Source organism: Coregonus lavaretus (assembly GCF_964263955.1).
Source record: "Coregonus lavaretus genome assembly, contig: HAP1_SCAFFOLD_3412, whole genome shotgun sequence".
Taxonomy (NCBI): domain Eukaryota; kingdom Metazoa; phylum Chordata; class Actinopteri; order Salmoniformes; family Salmonidae; genus Coregonus; species Coregonus lavaretus.
Genome location: NW_028158531.1, coordinates 32,501 through 57,657, shown reverse-complemented (window position 1 = coordinate 57,657; position 25,157 = coordinate 32,501). Strand labels below are relative to the sequence as shown.

Sequence of the window (25,157 nt, the reverse complement as noted above, 5' to 3'; positions counted from 1 at the left end):
GAAGAGACAGAATCATTAGATCATTTGTTTTGGTACTGTCCATTTGTAGCTTGTTTTTGGACACAGGTCCAGGAATGGCTAATGGATTGCAATATTTACCTGGAGCTAACCCTGCAGATAGCACTACTGGGTGATCTGAAAAGTCATAGTCAATCGATCAATAATATAATAATACTTTTAGCAAAAATGTTTATTTTCAATTTACGATCTGTAGAAACAATGAGAATAGAAAGGTTCAGAAATGTTGTAAAACATCACAGTACAGTTAAAAAATATATGGCAAATAGAAATCCAATATGGATGGTGTTAAGAGATAGATGGGAGGTGTTGAATGGAGCTGAAGGATGGGACTAATAACAACAACTAATAAGAACTAGATAACTAGTGTAAGACATGCTGTGTCCATAATAAGTATATAGGTTATACAGTGAGGGAAAAAAGTATTTGATCCCCTGCTGATTTTGTACGTTTGCCCACTGACAAAGACATGATCAGTCTATAATTTTAATGGTAGGTTTATTTGAACAGTGAGAGACAGAATAACAACAACAAAATCCAGAAAAACGCATGTCAAAAATGTTATAAGTTGATTTGCATTTTAATGAGGGAAATAAGTATTTGACCCCTCTGCGAAACATGACTTAGTACATGGTGGCAAAACCCTTGTTGGCAATCACAGAGGTCAGACGTTTCTTGTAGTTGGCCACCAGGTTTGCAGGTTTTAATAATAATAATATGCCATTTAGCAGACGCTTTTATCCAAAGCGACTTACAGTCATGCGTGCATACATTTTTGTGTATGGGTGGTCCCGGGGATCGAACCCACTACCTTGGCGTTACAAGCGCCGTGCTCTACCAGCTGAGCTACAGAGAACCACGGTTGGTTAAACAGAGTGATTCACCCAAGATTTGACGGTACATGGCCCCGTCCATCGTCCCTTTGATGCGGTGAAGTTGTCCTGTCCCCTTAGCAGAAAAACACCCCCAAAGCATAATGTTTCCACCTCCATGTTTGACGGTGGGGATGGTGTTCTTGGGGTCATAGGCAGCATTCCTCCTCCTCCAAACATGGCGAGTTGAGTTATTATTATTATTATTATTATTATTATTATTATTTATTTTTTTATTTTTTTATTTTTTTGTCATTTAGCAGACGCTCTTATCCAGAGCGACTTACAGTTAGTGAGTGCATACATTATTTTTTTCATACTGGCCCCCCGTGGGAAACGAACCCACAACCCTGGCGTTGCAAACGCCATGCTCTACCAACATCCATGCCGGCCATTCCCTCCCCTACCCTGGACGACGCTGGGCCAATTGTGCGCCGCCCCATCGGTCTCCCTGTCACGGCCGGCTACGACAGAGCCTGGGAGCCAAAAATCTTTCTGATTGAGAGGGGGTCAAATACTTATTTCCCTCATTAAAATGCAAATCAATTTATAACATTTTTGACATGCGTTTTTCTGGATTTTTGGGTTGTTATTCTGTCTCTCACGGTTCAAATAAACCTACCATTAAAATTATAGACTGATCATGTCTTTGTCAGTGGGCAAACGTACAAAATCAGCAGGGGATCAAATACTTTTTTCCCTCACTGTATCTCTCATGTGTAGTTGTTTCTAACTGAGTGGTTTTAGCAAGAGAAGACAAAACCCTTTTAGCCCTGTGTCTGTTTCTATTCTCTGTGAGGCTTGATTATATTGGACAGAGGTCACTTGAAATGTAGCATCTATTCCTCTCCATTCCTCTCTATCCACCTCTTCTCCCTCTCTCTATCCACTTCTCTCTATCCACCTCTCTCTATCCACTTCTCTATATCCACCTCTCTTCTCCCTCCCTCCATCTATCTCTCTCTATCCACCTCTCTCTATCCACCTCTCTTCTCCCTCTCTCTATCCACCTCTCCGTCCATCTCTCTCTATCCACCTCTCTCCTCCCTCTCTCTATCCATCTCTCTCTATCCACCTCTCCGTCCATCTCTCTCTATCCACCTCTCTTCTCCCTCTCTCTATCCATCTCTCTCTATGCACCTCTCTCTATCCACCTCTCTATCCATCTCTCTCTATCCACCTCTCTCTATCCACCTCTCTCTATCCACTTCTCTCTATCCACCTCTCTCCATCCACCTCTCTCTATCCACCTCTCTCCATCCATCTCTCTCTATCCACTCTCTCTATCCACCTCTCTCTATCCACCTCTCTCTATCCACTTCTCTCTATCCACCTCTCTCCATCCACCTCTCTCTATCCACCTCTCTCCATCCATCTCTCTCTATCCACCTCTCTCTATCCACCTCTCTCTATCCACCTCTCTCTATCCACCTTTCTCCATCCATCTCTCTCTATCCATTTCTCTCAATCCACCTCTCTCTATCCATCTCTCTCTATCCACCTCTCTCCATCCATCTCTCTCTATCCATTTCTCTCAATCCACCTCTCTCAATCCATCTCTCTCTATCCATCTCTCTCTATCCACTTCTCTATCCACCTCTCTCTATCCACCTCTCTATCCATCTCTCTCTTTCCACCTCTCTCTATCCATCTCTCTCTATCCACTTCTCTTCTCCCTCTCTCTATCCATCTCTCTCTATCCACCTCTCTTCTCCCTCTCTCTATCCATCTCTCTCTATCCACCTCTCTTCTCCCTCTCTCTATCCATCTCTCTCTATCCATTTCTCTCAATCCACCTCTCTCAATCCATCTCTCTCTATCCATCTCTCTCTATCCACTTCTCTATCCACCTCTCTCTATCCACCTCTCTATCATCTCTCTCTATCCACCTCTCTCTATCCATCTCTCTCTATCTACCTCTCTTCTTCCTCTCTCTATCCACTTCTCTCTATCCACCTCTCTATCCACTTCTCTCTATCCACCTCTCTCTATTCACCTCTCTTCTCCCTCTCTCTATTCATCTCTCTCTATCCACCTCTCTCTTTCCACCTCTCTCCATCCACTTCTCTCTATCCACTTATCTCTATCCACCTCTCTCTATCCACCTCTCTCTATCCACCTCTCTCCTCCCTCTCTCTATCCACCTCTCTATCCACCTCTCTCTTCCCTCTCTCTATCCACCTCTCTCCTCCCTCTCTCTATCCACCTCTCTCCTCCCTCTCTCTATCCACCTCTCTCTATCCACCTCTCTCCTCCCTCTCTCTATCCACCTCTCTCCTCCCTCTCTCTATCCACCTCTCTCCTCCCTCTCTCTATCCACCTCTCTCTATCCACCTCTCTCCTCCCTCTCTCTAACTGTCCCTGTGTTGTTTCTTCTGCTCTCTAACCATGTCTCCGTTCACAGGGCTCCAGTGGCTTCCCTGGGTTCCCCGGATCCAACGGAGAGAAAGGAGGAAGGGTGAGACCCTTTAGATCATCCCACCACATGTCTCTTCACCCTCCATGACACCAGTCTGAAATACTCTTCTGGAGCTACAGTCCTTAACCTCCAAGTAGAGTCAAGAACAACTACTGTCAATGTAAAGTAGGACAAGTAGAGTCAAGAAGAACTACTGCCAATGTAAAGTAGGACAAGTAGAGTCAAGAAGAACTACTGCCAATGTAAAGTAGGACAAGTAGAATCAAGAAGAACTACTGCCAATGTAAAGTAGGACAAGTAGAATCAAGAAGAACTACTGCCAATGTAAAGTATGACAAGTAGAATCAAGAAGAACTACTGCCAATGTAAAGTATGACAAGTAGAGTCAAGAAGAACTACTGCCAAAGTCAAGTAGGACAAGTATAATCAATAAGAACTACTGCCAAAGTCAAGTAGGACAAGTAGAAATAAGAATAACTACTGGCAAAGTCAAGTAGGACAAGTAGAATCAAGAAGAACTACTGCCAAAGTCAAGTAGAAATAAGAATAACTACTGCCAAAGTCAAGTAGGCCAAGTAGAAATAAGAATAACTACTGGCAAAGTCAAGTAGGACAAGTAGAATCAAGAATAACTACTGCCAAAGTCAAGTAGAACAAGTAGAAATAAGAATAACTACTGGCAAAGTCAAGTAGGACAGGTAGAATCAAGAAGAACTACTGCTAAAGTCAAGTAGAACAAGTAGAATCAAGTCAGTACAACTCAATAAGAGTGGAAGTGGAACATGGGGTCGAAGTCTAGCCCTGCCTAGCAGGAGTCCAGTAAAGAGAGGATGGGTGGAGGGGAGAGGAGGAGGGAGAGGGGAGGAAGAGAGGAGAAGAGAGGAGAAGAGAGAGGGGCATTGGGGGAAGTAACAGACAGACAGACAGACAGACAGACAGACAGACAGACAGACAGACAGACAGACGGACAGACGGACAGACGGACAGACGGACAGACAGTCAGTGAGGAGTGAGAAGTAGACACTCCTATGGTGCATCCCAAATGGCACCCTATTCCCTATGTAGCGCACTACTTTTGACCAGGGTTCTGGTTGAAATTAGTGCACACTAAAGGAAATAGGGTGCCATTTGGGATGCTGCCCCTAGACACCTCAGGAGCCAATATGCCAGAGCTGACAGGCAGGTCAGGCTGTCAACGTAAGTGCCTCTGGGTAATGTGGGTATCTATCTACTTACCGCGTGCCCTGATTTTCTTATTTATTTCTCTTAAATATGTGGCATCTCATCCTCGTCCTCAAACCCCACAGAGCAGTGGAGGAGTCAGTCTGTCTGAGGAGCTATAGAGTGTTTGAATGGCCTAAACTCTGTGTGTGCATAGATTCATCTCTAATTACTGTTCGCTCATGTTTTCAGTCAATATATAACTGTGTGCTTAACTGTATGCTTTCTATTACAGTATATAAAATGTGATTGTTTGTTTGTGCTTTGAACCCCCCCCCCCAGTCTCATGAATAAAGACGTGTGTGTGGTTGTGTGTGTTTTTCAGGGTATCGCTGGTAAATCTGGACCCAGAGGACAACGTGGCCCAACGGTAGGAACCAGTCAGACCACAGTCTATTCTCTCTAAGTAACACACTTTCTCTGTAGTTGCTAGATGATGGTCTTCTCTGTGTTCTGTATCTAGGGTCCCCGTGGTGGAAGAGGTGCCAGAGGACCAACTGGAAAGCCAGGTGCTAAGGTCAGTTAGATCTGTCTCTAACTCATGTAGAATATCAGAGTCATCTAACCAGGACGATGGCCCATCCAGAAACATCTTTCAGCCCTATTGGTTCTATGATACATAGAAAACTAAATGAAGTGCAGCTCAGATGTTTGAAAGTGCACTATTTAACATGTTTTGACCCAGACCTACCATACAATATTATCATCTGAGTTCTAGCAAGGTGCGGGTCAAATACAACAACCTCTAATTTCTTATCATTGAGCTGTGGAAAATTGTCAGACATCCAACGTTTAATGTCAGCAAGGCACTTGTGAAGGGTAGCTATGCAAGCTTGTTCACTGGGTCTGATTAGTACATAGAGCTGGGTGTCATCCGCATAGCAGTGAAACGGAATGCTATGATTGCGGATGATGTCACCAAGAAAAGGATGGGCCCCAGAACTGACTCCTGAGGGACACCATAGTGAAAAGGTGCTGGGGACGATACGGAACCACCCGTGTTCACTGAGAAACGTCTGCCACAAAGATGTGACCTGAAGCGGTCGAGGGCAACGCCAGAGATTCCCACCCACCTCTCCGGCCTATATCTGACAGTTTGTCTGCTCCACAGGGAACATCAGGCAACGACGGACCTCCTGGTGGACCAGGAGAGAGAGTGAGTACTAAATACATGTATTCTGTTCTATTGCAAAGAATCTGAGGAGATGTTTTAGTTTGTTTTAGTTTGGAGCCCATTGAGTAGAGGTGTGAGGATAAAGGATATTAGTTTCTTATGTTCATCTGTTCTTATTTTATCTCAGGGACCTCAAGGACCCCAGGGGCCAGTCGGCTTCCCAGGACCTAAGGGACCAAACGTAAGTACCCTTCCCAGGACCTAAGGGTCCTAACGTTAGTACCCTTCCCAGGACCTAAGGGTCCTAATGTTAGTACCCTTCCCAGGACCTAAGGGTCCTAACGTAAGTACCTTTCCCAGGACCTAAGGGACCAAACGTAAGTACCTTTCCCAGGACCTAAGGGTCCTAACGTAAGTACCCTTCCCAGGACCTAAGGGACCAAACGTAAGTACCTTTCCCAGGACCTAAGGGCCCTAACGTAAGTACCCTTCCCAGGACCTAAGGGTCCTAACGTTAGTACCCTTCCCAGGACCTAAGGGTCCTAACGTTAGTACCCTTCCCAGGACCTAAGGGTCCTAACGTTAGTACCCTTCCCAGGACCTAAGGGTCCTAACGTTAGTACCCTTCCCAGGACCTAAGGGTCCTAACGTAAGTACCCTTCCCAGGACCTAAGGGTCCTAACGTTAGTACCCTTCCCAGGACCTAAGGGTCCTAACGTAAGTACCCTTCCCAGGACCTAAGGGTCCTAACGTAAGTACCCTTCCCAGGACCTAAGGGTCCTAACGTTAGTACCCTTCCCAGGACCTAAGGGTCCTAATGTTAGTACCCTTCCCAGAACCTAAGGGTCCTAACGTAAGTACCCTTCCCAGGACCTAAGGGTCGTAACGTTAGTACCCTTCCCAGGACCTAAGGGTCCTAACGTTAGTACCCTTCCCAGGACCTAAGGGTCCTAACGTAAGTACCCTTCCCAGGACCTAAGGGTCCTAATGTTAGTACCCTTCCCAGAACCTAAGGGTCCTAATGTAAGTACCCTTCCCAGGACCTAAGGGTCGTAACGTTAGTACCCTTCCCAGGACCTAAGGGTCCTAACGTTAGTACCCTTCCCAGGACCTAAGGGTCCTAACGTAAGTACCCTTCCCAGGACCTAAGGGTCCTAACGTTAGTACCCTTCCCAGGACCTAAGGGCCCTAACGTAAGTACCCTTCCCAGGACCTAAGGGTCCTAACGTTAGTACCCTTCCCAGGACCTAAGGGTCGTAACGTTAGTACCCTTCCCTCTCCTTCAAAATAGTTGATGGTACATGTATTACAGCATCATTCTACTTCAGCAATGCGGTCCCTATTAACTTAACCTGTCCACCTCATCTCCCACAGGGGCCCCCTGGTAAAGACGGAATGCCTGGTCACCCTGGACAGAGAGGAGAGACAGGTTTCCAGGGAAAGACTGGCCCCCCTGGGCCTGGAGGGGTGGTAGGACCCCAGGTAGGCCCCCCACACTACACACCACACACTACACACTAAAACATGTTTATCAGGACACTAGGGGAAATGAGCCTTACTGTCAGCTAATAAGCATGAACGCGGTACAGTATGTAGACCTGGTGTTGTGTCTGTCTGACAGGGACCAACAGGAGAGACTGGCGGCATCGGAGAGAGAGGACATCCTGGCTCCCCCGGACCCCCTGGAGAGCAAGGCTTACCTGGAGCTGCTGGGAAAGAAGGAGGAAAGGTAAGCAGAGAGAGAGAGAGAGAGAGAGAGAGAGAGAGAGAGAGAGAGAGAGAGAGACACAGAGAGACACAGAGAGACACAGAGAGACACAGAGAGACAGTAAATCTCAGTAAGACAAAAATAATGGTGTTCCAAAAAAGGATTGCTAGGACCACAAATACTAATCTAGACACCGTTGCCCTAGAGCACACAAAAAACTCTACATACCTCGGCCTAAACATCAGCGCCACAGGTAACTTCCACAAAGCTGTGAACGATCTGAGAGACAAGGCAAGAAGGGTCTTCTATGCCATCAAAAGGAACATAAAATTTGACATACCAATTAGGATCTGGCTAAAAATACTTGAATCAGTTATAGAACCCATTGCCCTTTATGGTTCTGAGGTCTGGGGTCCGCTCACCAACCAAGAATTCACAAAATGGGACAAACACCAAATTGAGACTCTGCATGCAGAATTCTGCAAAAACATCCTCCGTGTACAACGTAAAACACCAAATAATGCATGCAGAGCAGAATTAGGCCAATACCCGCTAATTATCAAAATCCAGAAAAGAGCCGTTAAATTCTATAACCACTTAAAAGGAAGCGATTCCCAAACCTTCCATAACAAAGCCATCACCTACAGAGAGATGAACTTGGAGAAGAGTCCCCTAAGTAAGCTTGTCCTGGGGCTCTGTTCACAAACACAAACAGACCCCACAGAGCCCCAGGACAACAACAACAACAACACAATTAGACCCAAACAAATCATGAGAAAACAAAAAGAGAATTACTTGACACATTGGAAAGAACAAACAAAAAAACAGAGCAAACTAGAATGCTATTTGGCCCTAAACAGAGAGTACACAGTGGCAGAATACCTGACAACTGTGACTGACCGAAACTTAAGGAAAGCTTTGACTATGTACAGACTCAGTGAGCATAGCCTTGCTATTGAGAAAGGCTGCCGTAGGCAGACCTGGCTCTCAAGAGAAGACAGGCTATGTGCACACTGCCCACAAAATGAGGTGGAAACTGAGCTGCACTTCCTAACCTCCTGCCAAATGTATGACCATATTAGAGACACATATTTCCCTCAGATTACAGCGATCCACAAAGAATTCGAAAACAAATCCAATTTTGATAAACTCCCTTATCTACTGGGTGAAAAACCACAGTGTGCCATCACAGCTGCAAGATTTGTGACCTGTTGCCACAAGAAAAGGGCAACCAGTGAAGAACAAACACCATTGTAAATACAACCCATATTTATGTTTATTTATTTTCCCATTTGTACTTTAACTATTTGCACATTGTTACAACACTGTATATATACATAATATGACATTTGAAATGTCTTTATTATTTTGAAACTTCTGAGTGTAATGTTCACTGTTAATATTTATTGTTTATTTCACTTTTGTTTACCATCTACTTCACTTGCTTTGGCAATGTTAACATACGTTTCCCATGCCAATAAAGCCCTTAAATTGATATTGAAATTGAAATTGAATTGAGACAGAGAGAGAGAGAGAGAGAGAGAGAGAGAGAGAGAGAGAGAGAGAGAGAGAGAGAGAGAATTTGCCCGTTATTACTAATATCAATACAGATACAGTATAAAAATAAATATTGATGAGCTAATTATCTTTTTGGTTATTATGCACTTGACATTATACATCATTTGACAGGCTATGTCTGTGATGATATGACCTGTCTCATGTTGGCTTCCTCTCTCTCCTCCAGGGTGACCCAGGTCCCATGGGTACGTCTGGGAAGGTTGGCCCAGCCGGGCTCAGGGGCTTCGCAGGACAGAGAGGTCTTCCTGGGGCTAACGTAAGACACTGCTCCCCTACCATCCATACAACACTCTCCATGGATACACCCAGCTCCATACGCCTGTTATCAACACATATACAGTATATAGAGACCGCTATCAGCACATATACAGTATATAGAGACCGTTATCAACACATATACAGTATATAGAGACCGTTATCAACACATATACAGTATATAGAGACCGTTATCATCACATATACAGTATATAGAGACCGTTATCAACACATATACATTATATAGAGACTGTTATCAACACATATACAGTATATAGAGACCGTTATCATCACATATACAGTATATAGAGACCGCTATCAGCACATATACATTATATAGAGACTGTTATCAACACATATACAGTATATAGAGACCGTTATCATCACATATACAGTATATAGAGACCGCTATCAGCACATATACATTATATAGAGACCATTATCAACACATATACAGTATATAGAGACTGTTATCAACACATATACAGTATATAAAGACCGTTATCAACACATATACAGTATATAGAGACTGTTATCAACACATATACAGTATATAGAGACTGTTATCAACACATATACAGTATATAGAGACCGTTATCAACACATATACAGTATATAGAGACCGTTATCAACACATATACAGTATATAGAGACCGCTATCAACACATATACAGTATATAGAGGCCGTTATCAACACATATACAGTATATAGAGACCGTTATCAACACATATACAGTATATAGAGACCGCTATCAACACATATACAGTATAGACCGTTATCAACACATATACAGTATATAGAGACCGCTATCAGCACATATACATTATATAGAGACCATTATCAACACATATACAGTATATAGAGACCGTTATCAACACATATACAGTATATAGAGACCGTTATCAACACATATACAGTATATAGAGACCATTATCAACACATATACAGTATATAGAGACTGTTATCAACACATATACAGTATATAGAGACCGTTATCAACACATATACAGTATATAGAGACCGTTATCAACACATATACAGTATATAGAGACTGTTATCAACACATATACAGTATATAGAGACTGTTATCAACACATATACAGTATATAGAGACCGTTATCAACACATATACAGTATATAGAGACTGTTATCAACACATATACAGTATATAGAGACCGCTATCAGCACATATACAGTATATAGAGACCGCTATCAACACATATACAGTATATAGAGACCGTTATCAACACATATACAGTATATAGAGACCGTTATCAACACATATACAGTATATAGAGACTGTTATCAACACATATACAGTATATAGAGACCGCTATCAGCACATATACAGTATATAGAGACCATTATCAACACATATACAGTATATAGAGGCCGTTATCAACACATATACAGTATATAGAGACCGTTATCAACACATATACAGTATATAGAGACCGTTATCATCACATATACAGTATATAGAGACCGCTATCAGCACATATACAGTATATAGAGACTGTTATCAACACATATACAGTATATAGAGACCGTTATCAACACATATACAGTATATAGAGACCGTTATCAACACATATACAGTATATAGAGGCCGTTATCAACACATATACAGTATATAGAGACTGTTATCAACACATATACAGTATATAGAGACCATTATCAACACATATACAGTATATAGAGACCGTTATCAACACATATACAGTATATAGAGGCCGTTATCAACACATATACAGTATATAGAGACTGTTATCAGCACATATACAGTATATAGAGACCGTTATCAACACATATACAGTATATAGAGACCATTATCAACACATATACAGTATATAGAGACCGTTATCAACACATATACAGTATATAGAGACCGTTATCAACACATATACAGTATATAGAGGCCGTTATCAACACATATACAGTATATAGAGACCATTATCAACACATATACAGTATATAGAGACCGTTATCAACACATATACAGTATATAGAGACCGTTATCAACACATATACATTATATAGAGACCGTTATCAACACATATACAGTATATAGAGACCGTTATCAACACATATACAGTATATAGAGACCGTTATCAACACATATACAGTAAATAGAGACTGTTATCAACACATATACAGTATATAGAGACCGTTATCAACACATATACAGTATATAGAGACTGTTATCAACACATATACAGTATATAGAGACTGTTATCAACACATATACAGTATATAGAGACTGTTATCAACACATATACAGTATATAGAGACTGTTATCAACACATATACAGTATATAGAGACTGTTATCAACACATATACAGTATATAGAGACCGTCATCAACACATATACAGTATATAGAGACCGTTATCAACACATATACAGTATTTAGAGACCGCTATCAACACATATACAGTATATAGAGACTGTTATCAACACATATACAGTATATAGAGACTGTTATCAACACATATACAGTATATAGAGACCGTTATCAACACATATACAGTATATAGAGACCGTTATCAACACATATACAGTATATAGAGACTGTTATCAACACATATACAGTATATAGAGACCGTTATCAACACATATACAGTATATAGAGACTGTTATCAACACATATACAGTATATAGAGGCCGTTATCAACACATATACAGTATATAGAGACTGTTATCAACACATATACAGTATATAGAGGCCGTTATCAACACATATACAGTATATAGAGACCGTTATCAACACATATACAGTATATAGAGACTGTTATCAACACATATACAGTATATAGAGACCGTTATCAACACATATACAGTATAGACCGTTATCAACACATATACAGTATATAGAGGCCGTTATCAACACATATACAGTATATAGAGGCCGTTATCAACACATATACAGTATATAGAGACCGTTATCAACACATATACAGTATATAGAGGCCGTTATCAACACATATACAGTATATGGAGGCCGTTATCAACACATATACAGTATATAGAGACCGTTATCAACACATATACAGTATATAGAGACCGTTATCATCACATATACAGTATATAGAGACCGTTATCAACACATATACAGTATATAGAGACCGTTATCAACACATATACAGTATATAGAGACCGTTATCAACACATATACAGTATATAGAGACCGTTATCAACACATATACAGTATATAGAGACCGTTATCAACACATATACAGTATATAGAGGCCGTTATCAACACATATACAGTATATAGAGACCGTTATCAACACATATACAGTATATAGAGACCGTTATCATCACATATACAGTATATAGAGACTGTTATCAACACATATACAGTATATAGAGACCGTTATCAACACATATACAGTATATAGAGGCCGTTATCAACACATATACAGTATATAGAGGCCGTTATCAACACATATACAGTATATAGAGACTGTTATCAACACATATACAGTATATAGAGACCGTTATCAACACATATACAGTATATAGAGACCGTTATCAACACATATACAGTATATAGAGACCGTTATCAGCACATATACAGTATATAAAGACCGTTATCAACACATATACAGTATATAGAGACCGTTATCAACACATATACAGTATATAGAGACCGCTATCAGCACATATACAGTATATAGAGACCGTTATCAACACATATACAGTGTATAGAGACCGTTATCAACACATATACAGTATATAGAGACTGTTATCAACACATATATAGTATATAGAGACCGTTATCAACACATATACAGTATATAGAGACCGTTATCAACACATATACAGTATATAGAGACCGTTATCAACACATGTGCAGTATATAGAGACCGTTATCAACACATATACAGTATATAGAGACCGTTATCAACACATATACAGTATATAGAGACCGTTATCAACACATATACAGTATATAGAGACCATTATCAACACATATACAGTATATAGAGACCGTTATCAACACATATACAGTATATAGAGACTGTTATCAACACATATACAGTATATAGAGACTGTTATCAACACATATACAGTATATAGAGACCGTTATCAACACATATACAGTATATAGAGACCGTTATCAACACATATACAGTATATAGAGACTGTTATCAACACATATACAGTATATATAGACCGTTATCAACACATATACAGTATATAGAGACTGTTATCAACACATATACAGTATATAGAGGCCGTTATCAACACATATACAGTATATAGAGACTGTTATCAACACATATACAGTATATAGAGGCCGTTATCAACACATATACAGTATATAGAGACCGTTATCAACACATATACAGTATATAGAGACTGTTATCAACACATATACAGTATATAGAGACCGTTATCAACACATATACAGTATAGACCGTTATCAACACATATACAGTATATAGAGGCCGTTATCAACACATATACAGTATATAGAGGCCGTTATCAACACATATACAGTATATAGAGACCGTTATCAACACATATACAGTATATAGAGGCCGTTATCAACACATATACAGTATATGGAGGCCGTTATCAACACATATACAGTATATAGAGACCGTTATCAACACATATACAGTATATAGAGACCGTTATCATCACATATACAGTATATAGAGACCGTTATCAACACATATACAGTATATAGAGACCGTTATCAACACATATACAGTATATAGAGACCGTTATCAACACATATACAGTATATAGAGACCGTTATCAACACATATACAGTATATAGAGACCGTTATCAACACATATACAGTATATAGAGGCCGTTATCAACACGTATACAGTATATAGAGACCGTTATCAACACATATACAGTATATAGAGACCGTTATCATCACATATACAGTATATAGAGACTGTTATCAACACATATACAGTATATAGAGACCGTTATCAACACATATACAGTATATAGAGGCCGTTATCAACACATATACAGTATATAGAGGCCGTTATCAACACATATACAGTATATAGAGACTGTTATCAACACATATACAGTATATAGAGACCGTTATCAACACATATACAGTATATAGAGACCGTTATCAACACATATACAGTATATAGAGACCGTTATCAGCACATATACAGTATATAAAGACCGTTATCAACACATATACAGTATATAGAGACCGTTATCAACACATATACAGTATATAGAGACCGCTATCAGCACATATACAGTATATAGAGACCGTTATCAACACATATACAGTGTATAGAGACCGTTATCAACACATATACAGTATATAGAGACTGTTATCAACACATATATAGTATATAGAGACCGTTATCAACACATATACAGTATATAGAGACCGTTATCAACACATATACAGTATATAGAGACCGTTATCAACACATGTGCAGTATATAGAGACCGTTATCAACACATATACAGTATATAGAGACCGTTATCAACACATATACAGTATATAGAGACCGTTATCAACACATATACAGTATATAGAGACCATTATCAACACATATACAGTATATAGAGACCGTTATCAACACATATACAGTATATAGAGACCATTATCAACACATATACAGTATATAGAGACCGTTATCAACACATATACAGTATATAGAGACTGTTATCAACACATATACAGTATATAGAGACCGTTATCAACACATATACAGTATAGACCGTTATCAACACATATACAGTATATATAGACTGTTATCAACACATATACAGTATATAGAGACCGTTATCAACACATATACAGTATATAGAGACTGTTATCAACACATATACAGTATATAGAGACTGTTATCAACACATATACAGTATATAGAGACTGTTATCAACACATATACAGTATATAGAGACTGTTATCAACACATATACAGTATATAGAGACCGTTATCAACACATATACAGTATATAGAGACCGTTATCAACACATATACAGTATAGACCGTTATCAACACATATACAGTATATAGAGACTGTTATCAACACATATACAGTATATAGAGACCGTTATCAACACATATACAGTATATAGAGACCATTATCAACACATATACAGTATATAGAGACTGTTATCAACACATATACAGTATATAGAGACTGTTATCAACACATATACAGTATATAGAGACCATTATCAACACATATACAGTATATAGAGACTGTTATCCACACATATACAGTATATAGAGACCATTATCAACACATATACAGTATATAGAGACTGTTATCAACACATATACAGTATATAGAGACCGTTATCAACACATATACAGTATATAGAGACCATTATCAACACATATACAGTATATAGAGACTGTTATCAACACATATACAGTATATAGAGACCGTTATCAACACATATACAGTGTATAGAGACCGTTATCAACACATATACAGTATATAGAGACTGTTATCAACACATATATAGTATATAGAGACCGTTATCAACACATATACAGTATATAGAGACCGTTATCAACACATATACAGTATATAGAGACCGTTATCAACACATGTGCAGTATATAGAGACCGTTATCAACACATATACAGTATATAGAGACCGTTATCAACACATATACAGTATATAGAGACCGTTATCAACACATATACAGTATATAGAGACCATTATCAACACATATACAGTATATAGAGACCGTTATCAACACATATACAGTATATAGAGACCATTATCAACACATATACAGTATATAGAGACCGTTATCAACACATATACAGTATATAGAGACTGTTATCAACACATATACAGTATATAGAGACCGTTATCAACACATATACAGTATAGACCGTTATCAACACATATACAGTATATATAGACTGTTATCAACACATATACAGTATATAGAGACCGTTATCAACACATATACAGTATATAGAGACTGTTATCAACACATATACAGTATATAGAGACTGTTATCAACACATATACAGTATATAGAGACTGTTATCAACACATATACAGTATATAGAGACTGTTATCAACACATATACAGTATATAGAGACCGTTATCAACACATATACAGTATATAGAGACCGTTATCAACACATATACAGTATAGACCGTTATCAACACATATACAGTATATAGAGACTGTTATCAACACATATACAGTATATAGAGACCGTTATCAACACATATACAGTATATAGAGACCATTATCAACACATATACAGTATATAGAGACTGTTATCAACACATATACAGTATATAGAGACTGTTATCAACACATATACAGTATATAGAGACCATTATCAACACATATACAGTATATAGAGACTGTTATCAACACATATACAGTATATAGAGACCATTATCAACACATATACAGTATATAGAGACTGTTATCAACACATATACAGTATATAGAGACCGTTATCAACACATATACAGTATATAGAGACCATTATCAACACATATACAGTATATAGAGACTGTTATCAACACATATACAGTATATAGAGACTGTTATCAACACATATACAGTATATAGAGACCATTATCAACACATATACAGTATATAGAGACTGTTATCAACACATATACAGTATATAGAGACCATTATCAACACATATACAGTATATAGAGACCGTTATCAGCACATATACAGTATATAGAGACCATTATCAACACATATACAGTATATAGAGACCGTTATCAACACATATACAGTATATAGAGACCGTTATCAACACATATACAGTATATAGAGACCGTTATCAACACATATACAGTATATAGAGACTGTTATCAACACATATACAGTATATAGAGACCATTATCAACACATATACAGTATATAGAGACTGTTATCAACACATATACAGTATATAGAGACTGTTATCAACACATATACAGTATATAGAGACCATTATCAACACATATACAGTATATAGAGACCGTTATCAACACATATACAGTATATAGAGACCGCTATCAGCACATATACAGTATATAAAGACTGTTATCAACACATATACAGTATATAGAGACTGTTATCAACACATATACAGTATATAAAGACCGTTATCAACACATATACAGTATATAGAGACCGTTATCAACACATATACAGTATATAGAGACTGTTATCAACACATATACAGTATATAGAGACCGTTATCAACACATATACAGTATATAGAGACCGTTATCAACACATATACAGTATATAGAGACTGTTATCAACACATATACAGTATATAGAGACCATTATCAACACATATACAGTATATAGAGACTGTTATCAACACATATACAGTATATAGAGACTGTTATCAACACATATACAGTATATAGAGACTGTTATCAACACATATACAGTATATAGAGACTGTTATCAACACATATACAGTATATAGAGACCGTTATCAACACATATACAGTATATAGAGACCGTTATCAACACATATACAGTATATAGAGACCGTTATCATCACATATACAGTATATAGAGACCGTTATCAACACATATACATTATATAGAGACTGTTATCAACACATATACAGTATATAGAGACCGTTATCATCACATATACAGTATATAGAGACCGCTATCAGCACATATACATTATATAGAGACTGTTATCAACACATATACAGTATATAGAGACCGTTATCATCACATATACAGTATATAGAGACCGCTATCAGCACATATACATTATATAGAGACCATTATCAACACATATACAGTATATAGAGACTGTTATCAACACATATACAGTATATAAAGACCGTTATCAACACATATACAGTATATAGAGACTGTTATCAACACATATACAGTATATAGAGACTGTTATCAACACATATACAGTATATAGAGACCGTTATCAACACATATACAGTATATAGAGACCGTTATCAACACATATACAGTATATAGAGACCGCTATCAACACATATACAGTATATAGAGGCCGTTATCAACACATATACAGTATATAGAGACCGTTATCAACACATATACAGTATATAGAGACCGCTATCAACACATATACAGTATAGACCGTTATCAACACATATACAGTATATAGAGACCGCTATCAGCACATATACATTATATAGAGACCATTATCAACACATATACAGTATATAGAGACCGTTATCAACACATATACAGTATATAGAGACCGTTATCAACACATATACAGTATATAGAGACCATTATCAACACATATACAGTATATAGAGACTGTTATCAACACATATACAGTATATAGAGACCGTTATCAACACATATACAGTATATAGAGACCGTTATCAACACATATACAGTATATAGAGACTGTTATCAACACATATACAGTATATAGAGACTGTTATCAACACATATACAGTATATAGAGACCGTTATCAACACATATACAGTATATAGAGACTGTTATCAACACATATACAGTATATAGAGACCGCTATCAGCACATATACAGTATATAGAGACCGCTATCAACACATATACAGTATATAGAGACCGTTATCAACACATATACAGTATATAGAGACCGTTATCAACACATATACAGTATATAGAGACTGTTATCAACACATATACAGTATATAGAGACCGCTATCAGCACATATACAGTATATAGAGACCATTATCAACACATATACAGTATATAGAGGCCGTTATCAACACATATACAGTATATAGAGACCGTTATCAACACATATACAGTATATAGAGACCGTTATCATCACATATACAGTATATAGAGACCGCTATCAGCACATATACAGTATATAGAGACTGTTATCAACACATATACAGTATATAGAGACCGTTATCAACACATATACAGTATATAGAGACCGTTATCAACACATATACAGTATATAGAGGCCGTTATCAACACATATACAGTATATAGAGACTGTTATCAACACATATACAGTATATAGAGACCATTATCAACACATATACAGTATATAGAGACCGTTATCAACACATATACAGTATATAGAGGCCGTTATCAACACATATACAGTATATAGAGACTGTTATCAGCACATATACAGTATATAGAGACCGTTATCAACACATATACAGTATATAGAGACCATTATCAACACATATACAGTATATAGAGACCGTTATCAACACATATACAGTATATAGAGACCGTTATCAACACATATACAGTATATAGAGGCCGTTATCAACACATATACAGTATATAGAGACCATTATCAACACATATACAGTATATAGAGACCGTTATCAACACATATACAGTATATAGAGACCGTTATCAACACATATACATTATATAGAGACCGTTATCAACACATATACAGTATATAGAGACCGTTATCAACACATATACAGTATATAGAGACCGTTATCAACACATATACAGTAAATAGAGACTGTTATCAACACATATACAGTATATAGAGACCGTTATCAACACATATACAGTATATAGAGACTGTTATCAACACATATACAGTATATAGAGACTGTTATCAACACATATACAGTATATAGAGACTGTTATCAACACATATACAGTATATAGAGACTGTTATCAACACATATACAGTATATAGAGACTGTTATCAACACATATACAGTATATAGAGACCGTCATCAACACATATACAGTATATAGAGACCGTTATCAACACATATACAGTATTTAGAGACCGCTATCAACACATATACAGTATATAGAGACTGTTATCAACACATATACAGTATATAGAGACTGTTATCAACACATATACAGTATATAGAGACCGTTATCAACACATATACAGTATATAGAGACCGTTATCAACACATATACAGTATATAGAGACTGTTATCAACACATATACAGTATATAGAGACCGTTATCAACACATATACAGTATATAGAGACTGTTATCAACACATATACAGTATATAGAGGCCGTTATCAACACATATACAGTATATAGAGACTGTTATCAACACATATACAGTATATAGAGGCCGTTATCAACACATATACAGTATATAGAGACCGTTATCAACACATATACAGTATATAGAGACTGTTATCAACACATATACAGTATATAGAGACCGTTATCAACACATATACAGTATAGACCGTTATCAACACATATACAGTATATAGAGGCCGTTATCAACACATATACAGTATATAGAGGCCGTTATCAACACATATACAGTATATAGAGACCGTTATCAACACATATACAGTATATAGAGGCCGTTATCAACACATATACAGTATATGGAGGCCGTTATCAACACATATACAGTATATAGAGACCGTTATCAACACATATACAGTATATAGAGACCGTTATCATCACATATACAGTATATAGAGACCGTTATCAACACATATACAGTATATAGAGACCGTTATCAACACATATACAGTATATAGAGACCGTTATCAACACATATACAGTATATAGAGACCGTTATCAACACATATACAGTATATAGAGACCGTTATCAACACATATACAGTATATAGAGGCCGTTATCAACACATATACAGTATATAGAGACCGTTATCAACACATATACAGTATATAGAGACCGTTATCATCACATATACAGTATATAGAGACTGTTATCAACACATATACAGTATATAGAGACCGTTATCAACACATATACAGTATATAGAGGCCGTTATCAACACATATACAGTATATAGAGGCCGTTATCAACACATATACAGTATATAGAGACTGTTATCAACACATATACAGTATATAGAGACCGTTATCAACACATATACAGTATATAGAGACCGTTATCAACACATATACAGTATATAGAGACCGTTATCAGCACATATACAGTATATAAAGACCGTTATCAACACATATACAGTATATAGAGACCGTTATCAACACATATACAGTATATAGAGACCGCTATCAGCACATATACAGTATATAGAGACCGTTATCAACACATATACAGTGTATAGAGACCGTTATCAACACATATACAGTATATAGAGACTGTTATCAACACATATATAGTATATAGAGACCGTTATCAACACATATACAGTATATAGAGACCGTTATCAACACATATACAGTATATAGAGACCGTTATCAACACATGTGCAGTATATAGAGACCGTTATCAACACATATACAGTATATAGAGACCGTTATCAACACATATACAGTATATAGAGACCGTTATCAACACATATACAGTATATAGAGACCATTATCAACACATATACAGTATATAGAGACCGTTATCAACACATATACAGTATATAGAGACTGTTATCAACACATATACAGTATATAGAGACTGTTATCAACACATATACAGTATATAGAGACCGTTATCAACACATATACAGTATATAGAGACCGTTATCAACACATATACAGTATATAGAGACTGTTATCAACACATATACAGTATATAGAGACCGTTATCAACACATATACAGTATATAGAGACTGTTATCAACACATATACAGTATATAGAGGCCGTTATCAACACATATACAGTATATAGAGACTGTTATCAACACATATACAGTATATAGAGGCCGTTATCAACACATATACAGTATATAGAGACCGTTATCAACACATATACAGTATATAGAGACTGTTATCAACACATATACAGTATATAGAGACCGTTATCAACACATATACAGTATAGACCGTTATCAACACATATACAGTATATAGAGGCCGTTATCAACACATATACAGTATATAGAGGCCGTTATCAACACATATACAGTATATAGAGACCGTTATCAACACATATACAGTATATAGAGGCCGTTATCAACACATATACAGTATATGGAGGCCGTTATCAACACATATACAGTATATAGAGACCGTTATCAACACATATACAGTATATAGAGACCGTTATCATCACATATACAGTATATAGAGACCGTTATCAACACATATACAGTATATAGAGACCGTTATCAACACATATACAGTATATAGAGACCGTTATCAACACATATACAGTATATAGAGACCGTTATCAACACATATACAGTATATAGAGACCGTTATCAACACATATACAGTATATAGAGGCCGTTATCAACACGTATACAGTATATAGAGACCGTTATCAACACATATACAGTATATAGAGACCGTTATCATCACATATACAGTATATAGAGACTGTTATCAACACATATACAGTATATAGAGACCGTTATCAACACATATACAGTATATAGAGGCCGTTATCAACACATATACAGTATATAGAGGCCGTTATCAACACATATACAGTATATAGAGACTGTTATCAACACATATACAGTATATAGAGACCGTTATCAACACATATACAGTATATAGAGACCGTTATCAACACATATACAGTATATAGAGACCGTTATCAGCACATATACAGTATATAAAGACCGTTATCAACACATATACAGTATATAGAGACCGTTATCAACACATATACAGTATATAGAGACCGCTATCAGCACATATACAGTATATAGAGACCGTTATCAACACATATACAGTGTATAGAGACCGTTATCAACACATATACAGTATATAGAGACTGTTATCAACACATATATAGTATATAGAGACCGTTATCAACACATATACAGTATATAGAGACCGTTATCAACACATATACAGTATATAGAGACCGTTATCAACACATGTGCAGTATATAGAGACCGTTATCAACACATATACAGTATATAGAGACCGTTATCAACACATATACAGTATATAGAGACCGTTATCAACACATATACAGTATATAGAGACCATTATCAACACATATACAGTATATAGAGACCGTTATCAACACATATACAGTATATAGAGACCATTATCAACACATATACAGTATATAGAGACCGTTATCAACACATATACAGTATATAGAGACTGTTATCAACACATATACAGTATATAGAGACCGTTATCAACACATATACAGTATAGACCGTTATCAACACATATACAGTATATATAGACTGTTATCAACACATATACAGTATATAGAGACCGTTATCAACACATATACAGTATATAGAGACTGTTATCAACACATATACAGTATATAGAGACTGTTATCAACACATATACAGTATATAGAGACTGTTATCAACACATATACAGTATATAGAGACTGTTATCAACACATATACAGTATATAGAGACCGTTATCAACACATATACAGTATATAGAGACCGTTATCAACACATATACAGTATAGACCGTTATCAACACATATACAGTATATAGAGACTGTTATCAACACATATACAGTATATAGAGACCGTTATCAACACATATACAGTATATAGAGACCATTATCAACACATATACAGTATATAGAGACTGTTATCAACACATATACAGTATATAGAGACTGTTATCAACACATATACAGTATATAGAGACCATTATCAACACATATACAGTATATAGAGACTGTTATCCACACATATACAGTATATAGAGACCATTATCAACACATATACAGTATATAGAGACTGTTATCAACACATATACAGTATATAGAGACCGTTATCAACACATATACAGTATATAGAGACCATTATCAACACATATACAGTATATAGAGACTGTTATCAACACATATACAGTATATAGAGACCGTTATCAACACATATACAGTGTATAGAGACCGTTATCAACACATATACAGTATATAGAGACTGTTATCAACACATATATAGTATATAGAGACCGTTATCAACACATATACAGTATATAGAGACCGTTATCAACACATATACAGTATATAGAGACCGTTATCAACACATGTGCAGTATATAGAGACCGTTATCAACACATATACAGTATATAGAGACCGTTATCAACACATATACAGTATATAGAGACCGTTATCAACACATATACAGTATATAGAGACCATTATCAACACATATACAGTATATAGAGACCGTTATCAACACATATACAGTATATAGAGACCATTATCAACACATATACAGTATATAGAGACCGTTATCAACACATATACAGTATATAGAGACTGTTATCAACACATATACAGTATATAGAGACCGTTATCAACACATATACAGTATAGACCGTTATCAACACATATACAGTATATATAGACTGTTATCAACACATATACAGTATATAGAGACCGTTATCAACACATATACAGTATATAGAGACTGTTATCAACACATATACAGTATATAGAGACTGTTATCAACACATATACAGTATATAGAGACTGTTATCAACACATATACAGTATATAGAGACTGTTATCAACACATATACAGTATATAGAGACCGTTATCAACACATATACAGTATATAGAGACCGTTATCAACACATATACAGTATAGACCGTTATCAACACATATACAGTATATAGAGACTGTTATCAACACATATACAGTATATAGAGACCGTTATCAACACATATACAGTATATAGAGACCATTATCAACACATATACAGTATATAGAGACTGTTATCAACACATATACAGTATATAGAGACTGTTATCAACACATATACAGTATATAGAGACCATTATCAACACATATACAGTATATAGAGACTGTTATCAACACATATACAGTATATAGAGACCATTATCAACACATATACAGTATATAGAGACTGTTATCAACACATATACAGTATATAGAGACCGTTATCAACACATATACAGTATATAGAGACCATTATCAACACATATACAGTATATAGAGACTGTTATCAACACATATACAGTATATAGAGACTGTTATCAACACATATACAGTATATAGAGACCATTATCAACACATATACAGTATATAGAGACTGTTATCAACACATATACAGTATATAGAGACCATTATCAACACATATACAGTATATAGAG

The 25,157-nt window shown here is 36.7% G+C and overlaps 1 protein-coding gene across 1 annotated transcript in view; it reads left to right on the top strand.

Moving 5' to 3' along the window:
• LOC311123867 (uncharacterized protein) overlaps positions 1 to 25,157 on the top strand; it is a gene marked incomplete at both ends in the record, with an annotated part of 62,672 nt that overhangs the window by 5,649 nt on the left and 31,866 nt on the right. The window contains 8 exons of the mRNA XM_084198088.1: positions 3,295 to 3,348; positions 4,856 to 4,900; positions 4,994 to 5,047; positions 5,642 to 5,686; positions 5,832 to 5,885; positions 7,019 to 7,126; positions 7,266 to 7,373; positions 9,097 to 9,186. Coding sequence (XP_084054214.1) covers positions 3,295 to 3,348; positions 4,856 to 4,900; positions 4,994 to 5,047; positions 5,642 to 5,686; positions 5,832 to 5,885; positions 7,019 to 7,126; positions 7,266 to 7,373; positions 9,097 to 9,186 — 558 coding nt within the window. The remainder of the gene's footprint in view (positions 1 to 3,294; positions 3,349 to 4,855; positions 4,901 to 4,993; positions 5,048 to 5,641; positions 5,687 to 5,831; positions 5,886 to 7,018; positions 7,127 to 7,265; positions 7,374 to 9,096; positions 9,187 to 25,157) is intronic.